At 34.8% G+C, this 14,208-nt stretch overlaps 1 protein-coding gene across 1 annotated transcript in view; it reads left to right on the top strand.

Annotated features, from left to right (window-relative positions):
- LOC105054671 (AT-hook motif nuclear-localized protein 1) overlaps positions 1 to 13,641 on the top strand; it is a 25,269-nt gene extending 11,628 nt beyond the window's left edge. Inside the window, exons 4-5 of the mRNA XM_010936243.4 lie at positions 2,175 to 2,336; positions 12,978 to 13,641. Coding sequence (XP_010934545.1) covers positions 2,175 to 2,336; positions 12,978 to 13,265 — 450 coding nt within the window. The 3' untranslated portion in view covers positions 13,266 to 13,641. The remainder of the gene's footprint in view (positions 1 to 2,174; positions 2,337 to 12,977) is intronic.
- Positions 13,642 to 14,208: the final 567 nt, after the last annotated feature.

The raw sequence follows: 14,208 nt of genomic DNA, 5'->3' as shown, positions 1-14,208 counted from the left end.
CCCTCTCCCCCATCTTCCTCCCCCCTTCTTTCTCTCTCTCTCTCTGCCCCTTCCTCTCCTTCTCCATCTCTCCCTTCTCTCCTTATTTTGGTAAGTTTTAGCATGGCATGGTATGGACCCATACTATACCGTATGGGTAGCCGACTGGTATGGATCATGATACCGGTTAGGGAAATCTCACTTTGACCATGGGATCAGAACAATCCATCAATTTGGCTATAATGTATGAAATTTCTTCCCATCCAACATAAGTTATGCATTTACTATCAAGAACTTGCTTTGCGCATGTGGCTTAGTAACACAACTTCAACATTGGATACAATGCATTTTCACTGCACATTTGAATTTACTATTACAATTTCGATGTTATATAACCCTTGTATCACTACCTGGAAATGTTCTTCCTTCCTTTTTCTTTTCTTAATTTTGAATTGCATTATTGTGTTCTCTTTTTTTCATGACTCAATGTTCTGTATAGCAAATATTGTCAGTTATTAGTTATGTATATGTTGGACCATATGTTACCTAGAATGGCATTTAATAAGCATTAAACTAGGAATGTTGATTTTTTTTCCACTCTACATGCATTTTAGATGCTAGTGGTTTTGTTTGCATGCTGGTTCAGTAGACCTATGTTTGAGCCAAATTGGATTTGGTCGTGTTGTTTAAACTTTGATCTGATACATCTATCCAACAAGTTGAGTTAAAATGGAAATTTAGTATTAGGTTTAAGTCAGTGCTGAGTTCCACCACTATGCTATTTAATTTGCTGGGTCAAATTGGATGGATTTAATTCTGATAGATCAAACACTGACCTAGTTGGAATCCACAGTTTGGTGTTTAGTTATGGTAGGGGCTGAGGTTAGGTCTGAGTCTTCTCGACCGATTTGCACCTGTAGATATCAGAGGATGCATTCCCTCCACATAGTTAAGTGTTTATGCTAGAAACTTGATTCAAAAAGTTGATCCCAAATAAATGAGGTTAGTTTGCTACTAGCATGTACAGTAGGGTTATAATGTTGGCAGGATTAATTAAATACTGTGAGTCACATATTGCTTCACTATTTATCTTTATCTATTCTACTATTATTTCATTATTATGTAGATTCTCGATTTTGATGGCCCGCCATATATTTTGCAATTGTAATATTTGTGCTCAAATTCAACTCTTCAAACTCACAATTCTATTTGTTCTCTACCATACTGAACCTCTTATAAATGCAAGCACTGTTGTTTATGACTTAATGAATTACATTTTTTTCCTTTTTATATTTCTTCTATAATTTCTATTATTTCTGTTTTGCTTTTTCTTTATATAAAAAAAGGATATGTATTATTAGGCTTGTAATTTATACCTCAAGGATGATTATAGTTTATCCCAAGGTATGCCATAATGTACGGAACCAAGTGGTACGGAGCATACCACCCCGGATCGGTACCCGTACGTGGTACGGGGTCATAGTGATGTTTGGTATGCCAAACTGGCCCCCTATAGACACAGTAATAGGGTGGCACCAATATAGGTCTCGGTGGTGAGACGGCATACCTATCAGACCTTTTAACCTTCCCTCTTCATCCAGACTATTGACTCTAGGAAACCCTGGTTCATCAATTTTTGGTTGAAATAGCTTAAATTGTGGAATGAGATGGGTTTCTTTCACTGCTGGTTGGTCTTTCAGGAATGATAATAAGTCCGTATCTTGCCTGCTGTTGCCTTGATTGGGAAGTTGACACCAATTCATTGGGGGTTATTTACCAAAAAAAAAATTCATTGAGGGTTCATGTTAGGTTTTCTGCTGGTCATAAGAAGTTTTTTTTTTTTTTAAAAAAAAAAACTTTGATTGGCCATACTTTAATGGTCTAGAAAGCTGACACCATGAGCACTAAGGTGAACATTTTGGATTTCAAGGGTGAGTGGGATCTTAGAAGTTAGAAGACAATCTTGATTCTCTGGTCAATCTGCTTTCAGCAAATGCAATGGGTTACTTGATGCATAACACTTTTATAATGTATCCTTTGATATCCCAAATTGGACTCAAGTGCCTATTACATAGATCTCAACATTCTCTATCCCTCCCTTCCCTCTTTGTGCATTCATATGTTTGTCTGTGGCTGCTGCTGCCGCTGCTAATGTCGCTTAATGATACACTTTATTCCACTGGCCAATTCTGTAGGGCCGCTTTGAGCTGCTCTCCTTATCTGGATCATTCATGCCAACCGAAAATGGGGGAACAAGGAGTCGATCTGGTGGAATGAGTGTTTCTCTTGCCAGCCCTGATGGTCGTGTTGTTGGTGGAGGAGTTGCTGGTCTACTTGTGGCTGCTAGTCCTGTGCAGGTAACACTGTTCTTCATGAGATGCAAAGTTTGATACTTTAAATACTTTTTCTTGATGAAGTCTTCACATATCCCTCTTGTTTAAAAAGGTTTTTGTTGTTTGATTATTCATCAATCTCTAGATGGTTATTTTTCCTATTTGAAGTTATGGGTTAGAGACAGCTATAATAATGAAAGTTATATGAACTATGAAGTAACATATACACTCATAAGAAAAAAGATACAGTTTTTTCTTTAAAAATATATCATCTGGGATGATGATGGGGATTCAGCAGAAGCGTTGGGGCTGGGAGTTTTGGAGAAGATAGGATGTCGGGCATTTCTTCCTCCTACTCCTTTCCCGATAGAGAGAGAAGATCAGCGTAGTAGCTAGTTCCCTTTGTTTTTGAATCACTACCATCTTTGATGTTCTGTTTTCTTATGTTCTGTACCAATACTGGAATAATTATGGAAGAAAAAGGGAAGGGAAGAACAGCTTATTATAGCTTGATATAAGGGAAGAGCAGATGTGTTAGAAGGGGGAGAAAAACAAGTGGAGGAGGTGGAAATTGACATACAATTGAGTCTCAGCATGTGGAGATGGAATTTGTATTGGCAAGATAAACAGAGTCACATGGGAGGGAGGAAGTCTGTGGGAGAAAGAAAAGGTGAAGGGTCAACAATTTTGGTTTCTTAGCTTAGCTTTTATTGTCATATTATGGCAGATTCCTTTAGGTCCCACATGGTTGGGCTTATATTTTTGTCTATTTTGGAATCTTGATGCTCTTTTGTCATAGTGAAAATTATAAACAAATGTAAGGAACAGTAAATCTTATTCTATGCTAGGCATGCGAGTGTGATAATTTGATTTAGAGATATCTCCACTTAGTATCTAGGGAGTTTGCCTTTCTTGAGCAAAGTATCTTGGGAGATTGCAATGCAAGATATGGGTCTGTAACTTCTGTTCAAGGTTTTTAAACTTGGTTTTGGTTCTATTCCTCATACAGAGTTTGGTCTTGGCAATTTCAATGGTCTCAGTGATTTTGCTTAGTTTTGGCATTTCAGCCAAAAGAAATAAAAAAAAAGATAAAAAAATAAGAAAAAAAACTAAAACTAATTAAGGCAAGTTATTTTTCATCATTTTATTATATTTTAAGTTATTTATTAGTTATATAATTATGTAGTTTGAGTAATCTTAGACTGAAATTAAATTGTATTGAAGCATAATTTATTAAATAAATCATAAAAATGCACTAAGTTATTGAGTAAAATACTATGCATGTACGCGCATTTTGAGTTTTACATTTTGTGATAGCACATCAACATTGCATCTTGCTCACCAATAACAGCAAAACTTTGACAAAAATAACAGAAATTAGATTATTAAAGCCTTAGATGAATGTGTAGTTAAATGGATTAGTCTTGACCGAAATTGATCTGTTTTGGCCAAAAACAGATTGGTGTTGGTCGAAACTGATATATTTCAACAAATGGATCAATTTTGGCCAAAACTTTAATCATTGGATTGGATTGTTACTAAAATAATAGAGTCAGTTTCTGTTAATAGTTTAAAAAACTAAAAGGAGAATGTGGATTACGAAGGCAAAACATAAATGTGAATATTTCATGTGATAGTTTTGAAAATGATTGGATATAATAAATGATTTGCTCGTGATGTTGTCGTTAAGACACCGTGATTATCAAATTAATTCTGATTTTTTTAAAAAATTAAAAATACATGGAAAGTAGTGAGTCGGATCGAATCCACAGAGAAAGCAGTACTTTGATTTGAAATCTTTGATTTTATAAAAAAATAAAATTTTGAGAAAAGCAATTTAAGTCGAAAAATAAAAATTAAAAGTGCAAAAAAATAAATCCGATACTAAGATCTACTATTTAGATCCTAGCTTCTACTTGCAATAAAAATAAATAACAGAAATTTAGAGAGCATAAAATAAATTGGTACTAAGATTTACTAACTAGATCCTAGCATTTACTTGCAATAAAAATAAAAGACAGGAATTTAAAAATACAAGAACATAAATTTTGCATTAATTGGAATTGAAATTCAAGTACAAAAAATTTAAAAAGAATAATAAAATAAAATAAAATGGTAACAATGATTTGAAGTTGATCGGCGTAGCCTCGTCGGAAAGATAGTTGACGACCTCTCCTTCGTACTCCGTAGAGCGAACCGACTTCTCTTCTTCTCTTTGGGTCCCTAAACCTCTCTATTTTTTTTTTATTTTTTTACTGATTTTCTCTACTCTCTTCTCTTATTCTCGGACATCCTATTTATAGATGAATTTTTTTATCTTTTTTTGGTAGCAAAAGGAGTCCTAAAATCCTTAGAAATCGTATTATACCCGTATCTTTTAATTCTGGCTGTTAGATCTTGATTGGACCGCCCAGATTGCATAAAAAATCATAGTTTATCTCCTTCTCTCGATCGGGAACGATATCAGCCATTGATCAGCACGTTTGATGTGTTTTAAGCCGTCGGATCGCTCTTAAATTTTTTTCTTCTGGTTTAGTTTTCAGCCGGCAACGAACAACAGCCATCCGATCTCATTTGGGATTGATTTGGACTGTCGGATCGCGAAAATCTTTTTCGCTCGCCATAGACCGCGTCAAAGACCACGAACTGTTCCTGTGGATCGCGCCATTGCTTCTGTGGATCGAGCAGTCGGTTCACCGTGTATCGAAGGCTATTTTTAATATTTTTTGGGGTATTTTGGCTTGATTTCTGCTCCGATCTTGTGCCTGAAAAATAGAAAAGAATATGCATTAAATTGCTTATTAATTCTTCATTATTTTAGTGCTTAAATTGCTCATTTAACTTGACATCTATTTTTCATAAATATGCTCTAATTTTATATTTTATAAAATTATTTATTTTTGCAAGAAAATTTAATTTATTTATGAAATTAGATTTTTTAGAAGATGTTAGCACTTTAAATTATCAAAAATATTAAAAATAAATGTAAAAATATACGACTTATCACACCTCCCAACTTGAACTTGCTCGTCTTCGAGTAAAGAAAGAATTTAGAATTAAGTATCGTTTAACTTAAAGTTTCGAATTTCACCAAACAATTTTCAAAAGGGCCACTGATGTTCAGTAAAGCATGAGTGAGGTATGCCATTGGAGTATTAATACTAATCAATGTGGGAGTTAAACTAAGAACACTAAATCTTTTTTGAATTTTTTTTAAATTACTCTTTTTATTTCTAAATCATTAACCTTCATATCGACAAGTATATTGTTACTTCCATCCTTCATTTATTATTATTTTTTTTTACGTTGTACTACTATTGAGTGTCTTAATCCCTTAAGCTTTCTGTTTGACCCATGTAGCGAGTTTTTAGCCAATGACTCTCGAATCAGATGGCTTTAGGGCACTAGGTATAGAATATCCTTCGGACCTACTTGCTCGAATCAAATAGGCTATGAGTTAAAACTAGCTTTACAACAAAGCTTCTTTGTCCTTCATACTTTTTGACGCGAAACTCAATACTTGCTTAGGCAAAGAGGCCCGATTACTCAGCATGAAGTATTTGAAATTTTTTTTTTCACTCTTTTTTTATATATGAAGAAACGTATAGTTACCCTACACAAGCCCATAGGAAGTAAACTCTTCTTTGATGCTGGTAGAAAAATTTAAAAATGGTCAAGAAAAACTGTTTAAGTTCTAAACTTAACTCTTTATTGAGTTTTCTTAATACTTGATTTCTCAATATCTCACAAACTCTCTGATCTGTACATCAATTTTTTTTAAAAATATTTGGTTTAACTCGATTCTTAAGTGTAATCAGGTGCTTAATGCTAAATACTAACTTGAAGACTTAAAATTAAATTTTTTTTATTATTCTCTCTTTTAACTTAATTGACATTGTTCTCAATGGAGTAAGAAAAATAAAGGGTGCATACAAAGAGAAAGAAAAAGGAGAGATGTCACATGATCCAGAAGTCTTTTCAAAATTGGTTTTTCTCCCAACTTAGCCAATATTGTCTGCAAATCCTTACAAAAGATATTAAGTAAGACTCGATTAACCAAAACAAAATATAAAAGATATCAAAAAGCAAAAGCTGGATTGTCTCTCAAAAAGTGCTAAGTTTATTGTCTTCAGTTAGACCAATGCAGATTCTTTCATCTATCCTGTGTCAAATATTGGACTGATGAATTCTAATGATTTTGGATTGTCAATCTCAAGAAGATGGCTTACAATAAATTTCAATATTTTATTCCCAATCGCCAGAAAGAAGTTCACGTCCCTATTCTTAATTTTAGGAAGATCATTCACAAACTCATTCATAAATCCTTGTTTGTTGAGAATTTCTCCTATTTGTTTTTCTAAATTACTCGAATTGGATTTTTGCGTTAGGAGTTGAGTTTGAAGCAATGGATACTGAAAGGGTGTCACTTGATTCTAAACATGCATACTCAGATGTGACTAAGGGTAATTTTAGTACTGGAGGAGGTGATGATTCTAGAGTGGAAGAACTGGCTTCTAGGGTTGAAGAAAATGGGACTCTTGGTTTATGTCTCGGATAATTCATCTACTCTCTTCTTCCCTTTATCTTTCTCACTCAAATTGGAATCAGCATTAGTATCAATTTCGGGTTCAAGTTCTTCTATTGGGTTAGTCTCAGTACTAACTTCTTCTTTCAAGTTCTCATTTTGGCTAGCATTAGTACTAGTCTTTCTCACCTGATCTTGATATGGGTTTTTAAGAATCCTACCACTTTTAAGCTCAGAAATTGCTTTGGCATTCTCAAATTGAGGATTCTTAGGTGGGACATTAGATTGATGATTAGATCCAGGTGATTGGTGGGTGGATGGGTTGTTTTTGAAATTCGATATTGGTTGGCTTGGTAATTGACCTAGTTCTCTCTTCATAGTAGACTCAGCTAACTGTCCTATTTGTGCTTCTAGCCTAACGATAGATTGCTGTTGGATCATAATAAATTGTTGGAATTGGTTAAATCTATCATTAGCTAGATTGGTCTGTTGAGGTGGGTATGACGGCTGATTGTGATATGGTGGCTGGATAGGCTGACTAGGCTGACATCTATTATAGGCATAATTCTGATATTGGGGTATATTCTGAAAGTTATGCACAGAAAGAATTTGGGTCTGAGCCTGAGTCTGTTGGGATCTCTAAGAAAAATTAGGATGGTTCTTCCAATCTGAATTATATGTGTTTAAGAATGGATCATTGACAGGTTTGGAGTAACCTTGGGCAGTTTGAACTTGTTCTTGGATGAAAGAGAGAAACTGTGCAGCCGTGGGACATTCACTCACATGATGGGTTGGGCTAGCACAGATAGAACAAATCTTCTGATAATTGGAAGGTGGTGTGTATTGCGCAGGAGATTGTTGATCTAGGACTAGGAATTTATCTATAAGAAGGTCGATTTTATCTAATTTTTGGGCTATCAGATTCAAATCGGCCTTAAGACTAGAGTCTGAATGTTTGATCTAAAAAATTTCTGTCCGTTTTTGGTGAGGGATTGATCTTTCATAGGAGGATAATGAAGTATGGTTGATCGAATTTTCACTCAAGATTTTAAACAAAGTATAGGCTTCATCCTCACTCTTACTCATGAATGCACCTCCACAAGATGCATTTACCATCTGTCTATATTGGTCACCTAAATCTTCATAGAAAGCTTGAACAATTTGTCACTTAGATAGATCATGGTGTGGGCATTTTCTAAGAAGTTTCTTAAATCTTTTTCATGACTCGTGAATTTGTTTCTTTGAAAGCTGAGCAAATCTAGTGATGGCTCGCCTCATGGTGTTAGTTTGACCTATGGGATAGAATTTCTTAAGAAACTCGTGCTGCATTTCAGTCCAAGTTCGGATTGATCTCTCTATTGTGCCAAGTCAGTACTTGGCTTTGTCCTTAAATGAGAAGGGGAATAGGGTCCGTTTAAGTGCATCATCAGCAAAATTTTGAATCTTCACTGTAGAACAGATTTCTAAGAACTTATCTAGATGCTTGTAAGGATCTTCATTGGTGTTTCTATAAAAAGATGGGAGCATCTGGATTATGGTCGACTTGATTTCATAATGGCTTGCAGGGATATCAGATAAGTGGATACAAATCGATGAGTTATAGGTGGAAGAAATAAAATATTCTTTCATCTGCCTAGGTGGTTCTCTAGGGTTTCCAACCATTTGATTTTCAGGTTTAGCGTGAATCAACTGTTCAATTTCAGGATTAGATTCAATTAGGTCAGGATAAAGAGATCTTCTACCGTGCATGTACCAGTGCAAACCCTAATGTGCATGGTTCAGATTTTTTCTCTTTTTTTTTTAAAGAAGAGAGAAAGAAAAGAGAAGAGGAAGAAAGAGAGAAGTTCTAAAAGTGAGAACCTTAAGAAAGCCCTAGACCTAAGGACGAAAGATGAGAAGAATTAATTGTGGTTAGGTGTTAATGGTAATCAAGTTAGCAAGCAATTAAACCTAGACACCTACGGATTTCTTAAACCTAACAGTTCGATGTAGAGTAGCTGGGCCAAAATGCAAGTTGGGCCTGTTCTCACTTCCTTTAACCAGCCAGGTAAGAGGTGGGGTCGTGGGGGTCCCTCCATTGCTTGCTTTAGACACCAATTGGATTGGCCAGGTAAGCTAACGGAACCAATTAAATAACCACGAGTCCATTTAGGCTTAGTCTTTATAATCTCTTGTCTTAGACACCAGTTTTAGGGGTGAGTTCAAACTTACTTTCCACTTGACTTCACCACAATACTCAAACTGAACTCAATTGATCTTAAGGGCTAACATCTACTGAATTTTAATTAGGCTTGGGTTAATGCGAGATGCTGGTTGGTGGTTTTTGGGCTAAGGAAGGGTGATGAAATCTCTATCTTATTTTGTTAATGGGTATTGCCCTTAAGTTGATTTGAGATGAATATGCACAACCAATTTCAACCAAGGGATTCTATACAACTAAATTATATGTATGAAATTAATCAAACTTGAAAGCTTACCTTGTCTCCAGCGATCACCAAAAGTAAATCTAAGATGATGAATATTTCTAAACAATTAAGTTTCTACTCTTGTCATGTGATTTTTATTATGTTTATGTGGATGAATTTTATGTTTATTTGAAAAAATAGTAATTAATACTAAAAAAATAATTAGGGTTAGGGTTAGGATTGATCTCACCAAATTGAAATGTTTCACCCTTCTTTTCTTCTCTCTTTTTTTTGCAAAAAGATAAAAAATTAAAATTCAAAAAAAATTAGTAAGCTATATTCACAAGAAAATCAAAGAAATCAAACATTAAAATTGGTGTCTTCTCCAACAACGACGTCAAAAATTGATAGGGTCGCGATGTTGTCGTTAAGACACCGTGATTATCAAATTAATTTCAATTTTTTAAAAAAAATTAAAAATACGTAGAAAGTAGTGAGTCGGGTCGAATCCGTAGAGAAGACAGTACTTTGATTTGAAATTTTTGATTTTATAAAAAGAAAATAAAGTTTTGAGAAAAGCAATTTAAGTTCGAAAACAAAAATTTAAAGTGCAAAAAATAAATCCAATACTAAGATTTACTATTTAGATTCTAGCTTCTACTTGCAATAAAAATAAATAACAAAAAATTTAGAGAGCATAAAATAAATTGGTGCTAAGATCTACGAACTAGATCTTAGCATCTACTTGCAATAAACATAAAAAACAGAAATTTAAAAATGCAAGAATATAAATTTTGCATTAATTGAAATTGAAATTCAAGTACAAAAAATTTAAAAAGAACAATAAAATAAAATAAAAATAAAACTGTAACAAAGATCTGATGGTTAACGTAGCCTCGTTGGGAAGATGGTTGACGACCTCTTCTTCTTCCTTTGTACTCCGTAGAGCAAACCGGCTTCTCTTCTTCTTCTCCTTGGGTCTCTAAATCTCTCTTATTTTTTTTCTCTATTTTTTTCTTATTTTTCTATTGATTTTCTCTACTCTTTTCTTTTATTCCTAGACCTCCTATTTATAGATGAATTTTTCATATTTTTTTGATAGCAAAAAGAGTCCTAAAACCTTTAGAAATCATATTATACCTGTATTATTTAATTCTGGCTGTTAGATCTTGATTGGACAGCCCAGATCGCATAAAAAATCATAGTTTATCTCCTTCTCTCGATCGGGAATGATATCAGCCGTTGATCAGTGTGTTTGATATGTTTTCAGCTGTCGGATTGTGCTCAGATTTTCTTCTTCTGGTTTAGTTTTTAGTCGGCAATGAACAACAGCCGTCCGATCTCGTTCAGGATTGATTTGGACCGTCGGATCGCGAAAAATCTCTTTCGCCCGTCGTAGACCGCATCAAAGACCACGAACTTTTCTTGTGGACCGCGCCATTGCTTTTGTGGACCGAGTGGCCTGTCTACTGTGCACCGAAGGCTATTTTTAATATTTTTTTGGGTATTTTGGTTTGATTTGTGCTCCGATTTTGTTCTTGAAAAATAAAAAAAATATGCATTAAATTGCTTGTTAATTCTCCATTATTTTGATGCTTAAATTGCTCAATTAATTTGACATCTATTTTTCATAAATATGCTCTAATTTTATATTTTTAAAATTATTTATTTTTATAAAAAAATTTAATTTTTTTATTAAATTAGATTTTTTTAGAAGATGTTAGCATCATAAATTATCAAAAATATTGAAAATAAATATAAAAATATACGACTTATCAATAAACTAATTTGTTTTTGAAAATAAGAAGTTAGGATACCCTAAAGAGCCACATATTGGGTTCTTTTTGTGTGGGTAGATCTTTTCCGTATAAGTAGACCAAATAGAATCATAATCATCAATTAACATGTTCTGGAAAGAACGTTACAGTATCGAATTCAAATGCAACAAATTGAGGGCGTGTGGAAGGGAACAGAATTGTTGCCTTCCCTACTAAACAAAGAAAAGTCTCGGCTAGTCCTGTAATATGTCATGCTTTCTGTTTGAAAGAATAAGTAAACAAAAATAAAGATGGAGTTGCCCACTCCCCCACTTTGAAAAGTTGGACTTTCATGAAAAATAAGAGGGATGCAAGGGGCACTCGTTACATGCACGTGACAGGTTTTCTTTGCCACAAAGCACAAGGTGTTGGTAATCATGGGAATTGGTGCAACACACCGGGTGTGGTTGAATCTGTTGGTTTGGGGACCTTTTCATGCGCACCAGCTAGCACCACAAAGCATTTTCTAATGAATATTGTACACATGGCACATCTCTTAACAAAATGTAAACACAAACATGGGATGGTTATGATTGTGGCAGAAATTATTTTGCTATACAGAATATAATAGCAAGTAATTGGCTAAAAAGGCATGAACTTCTGAGTAATTCTAGTTGTAATTTACTTGTAAAAGAAGAAGAAAATATGCAAAGGGAAAGAAATGTCATCATTTTAATAGATAAGCCTTATACATTAAATCATTCATGCTACAAAATAGAGACAATTATTAAATTTACACTGAACCATGTTTCTGATCTGATATTAAGAGTGTGATGATACGTAAGTTTGCATATAAACTTGGGTTGATAGCTATAGTGGATTCTCCCTTTACTATGGATGAGGATGGTACTGGAATGCAGCTTCATACTGTTTTGGCTATTTGTCAATACTCCATGGCTGTGGCTCTAATTCATTGCTTGTGAGGATAATAAGGAGTGATACTGGTTCCACTTGCATTGTTTAAGACAGAATGTAAAAGAAAGAGAAAAAAATCCTGACACAAAAGAGAGGACAGTGGAGAGTGGTTAAGAAAGGATTGATAGAAATACAGAGCGAGGAAGAGGGTCAGTTCAAATGGAGTCCTTCATCTCTCGTAGAGGCCGGCTTAGTTGAAACTTTACACATGAAATGGAGGAGTACCGGACCCACTTCCGTCATAGAAATGGGCTCATGGGAAAAGATTTCCATCAGTGATCAGAGAGAGTGCTTTGCTAGGGAAAAAAAATTTCCGCTTGAAGCCAAGAGAATTTGATGCTTTATACTAACAGGGGACTCTTATAATTGCAAAATTGAGGTTCAGATAACAAAATTTTCCGTAAGATAACTAATTATCAAGAAAGAGAAATAGACATGAAATCCTACCTTCCCTTTTATTTCTCTGAATTTAATAGCCACATCATCCAAATAGTCTATTCTCTCTCTGTTACTCTGATTTCTCTTGGAGTTCTGGTGAATCTTGGAGAGGTGATGAATTTCTTTAAATCTTTCTCAGATTTTTGATTTTCAATTCTTCATTGGGAAGCATTTGAGCCAAATGCTTTCAAAAGCATTCCAGCATCCCCCGCCCCACCTTTTCCCTTTATTCCACTCTGTGCATTTGTGTATGTATGTGTTTGTGTGTGTTACAGCTCCATATTCCAGTAGTGGCCTTTCCAGCCTTCATGAAATCTTTTTTCTCCCCCTTTGCTCCAAAGCTGTTAGAGCCTCTTAGCAACCAACAGAATGCTTCTCCTTTTGTTCCAAATGAGTCATCTAGCTTTATTGAGTACTACGTTTCCATTTACACTTCAGTTGCATATGGGCTCAGTTTGACTTCAAGTTGGACTTCATATACCTTGATGATTTTGATCAGCTTGAATGTATTTTAGGAAATCTACTTAATCAACTAGATGCTATTTCCTCCATTGTTCTATATCAGGTTGTGGTTGGAAGCTTTTTGCCAAGCTACAAGCTGGAGCAAAAAACCAAGAAGCCGAAATTAGAGACTTCATCTGTGTCAACACCCACAGCTGCAGTTCCAATTTCCAGCATGGAGATGGATGAGGCTTATGGTAGTGCGCAAGGGCTGCGGAGCTCAGCAGCTCCAAAAACAAACCTCGCAACTTCCTCGACCTTCAGGGCAGAAAACTGGGCTGCTCCTCTACAGTCAACATCTGGCACAAGGAACTCTACAACAGATATCAACGTTTCTTTGCCTGCAGGCTGAAGTTATTCAGAAAGTCATTTGTTGCACACCTCCGAGGCATCACACTGACCTGAAGTAGACAACCTTTTTAACAGCTGCCTCTGCATGTGTTGCAATTGACTGGAACTCACCTTCTCTAACTTGTGTTGTAAGCTTGTTTGCATGCTTTAGCTTTTCACCAGGAGATGAACTTTAATTGCATGGTTTTCCTAGGTTTCGCTGGAACAGAATGATGACTGTGCTCCTTGTTGTTGTCTAGCTTGGTTGATATTTATATTTGTAACACCTGGTTTTCATTCAGTGGTGTTTAAATTCAATCATTTGTAGTTTCAGTAAATTTCCTGTTGATGGATACTTAATTTTGTAAGTGTGATGAACTCATGCTCTCTCTTGCTCCTGAGGTTTGCACATCTGGCCAAGAAATCTCGTTGTATCTTCAATTGATTATGGGGCATATGATGGACATTTTTTTTTTTGTTCTATGAACTGATTGCCAATAAATAGAAGCCTCATGTAGGTTGATGTCTTTTTTGGGTGTCTGTTTGGAGTTGGTGGGTGCCTGTTTGTGAGGTTTCTTCTCGTGAGATTGAATATATCACCCGATGGCGTTTATTAATTAAAGATTGTAAATAAAAGTTGTCTCAGAATAAAAGAAAATTAAGTAACTGACAGTGGCCATGACAAGTATAACAATCTAGGATCTTAAAAAAAATATATATATATATATTATTTATAAATATTCAAGATCTATTCAGTAGGTAATTGATATGGGATTAAACAAATATAATATATAACGGATGTGAGATTAAATAAATGTTCGTATGGATTTGTATCTCTTTATCTAAGTCCCGGTATTTTTTATAAGGTGAGAGGTTAAATCTATTCAAACTCAACCACAACTATCACAATTTAATTATAAATACTATGATTTGCTCCAACCAAAATAGACTTATATTGCATCATT

This window comes from Elaeis guineensis, chromosome 12 (genome assembly GCF_000442705.2).
Source record: "Elaeis guineensis isolate ETL-2024a chromosome 12, EG11, whole genome shotgun sequence".
NCBI lineage: Eukaryota > Viridiplantae > Streptophyta > Magnoliopsida > Arecales > Arecaceae > Elaeis > Elaeis guineensis.
This window is presented reverse-complemented; position numbering and strand designations above follow the sequence as displayed.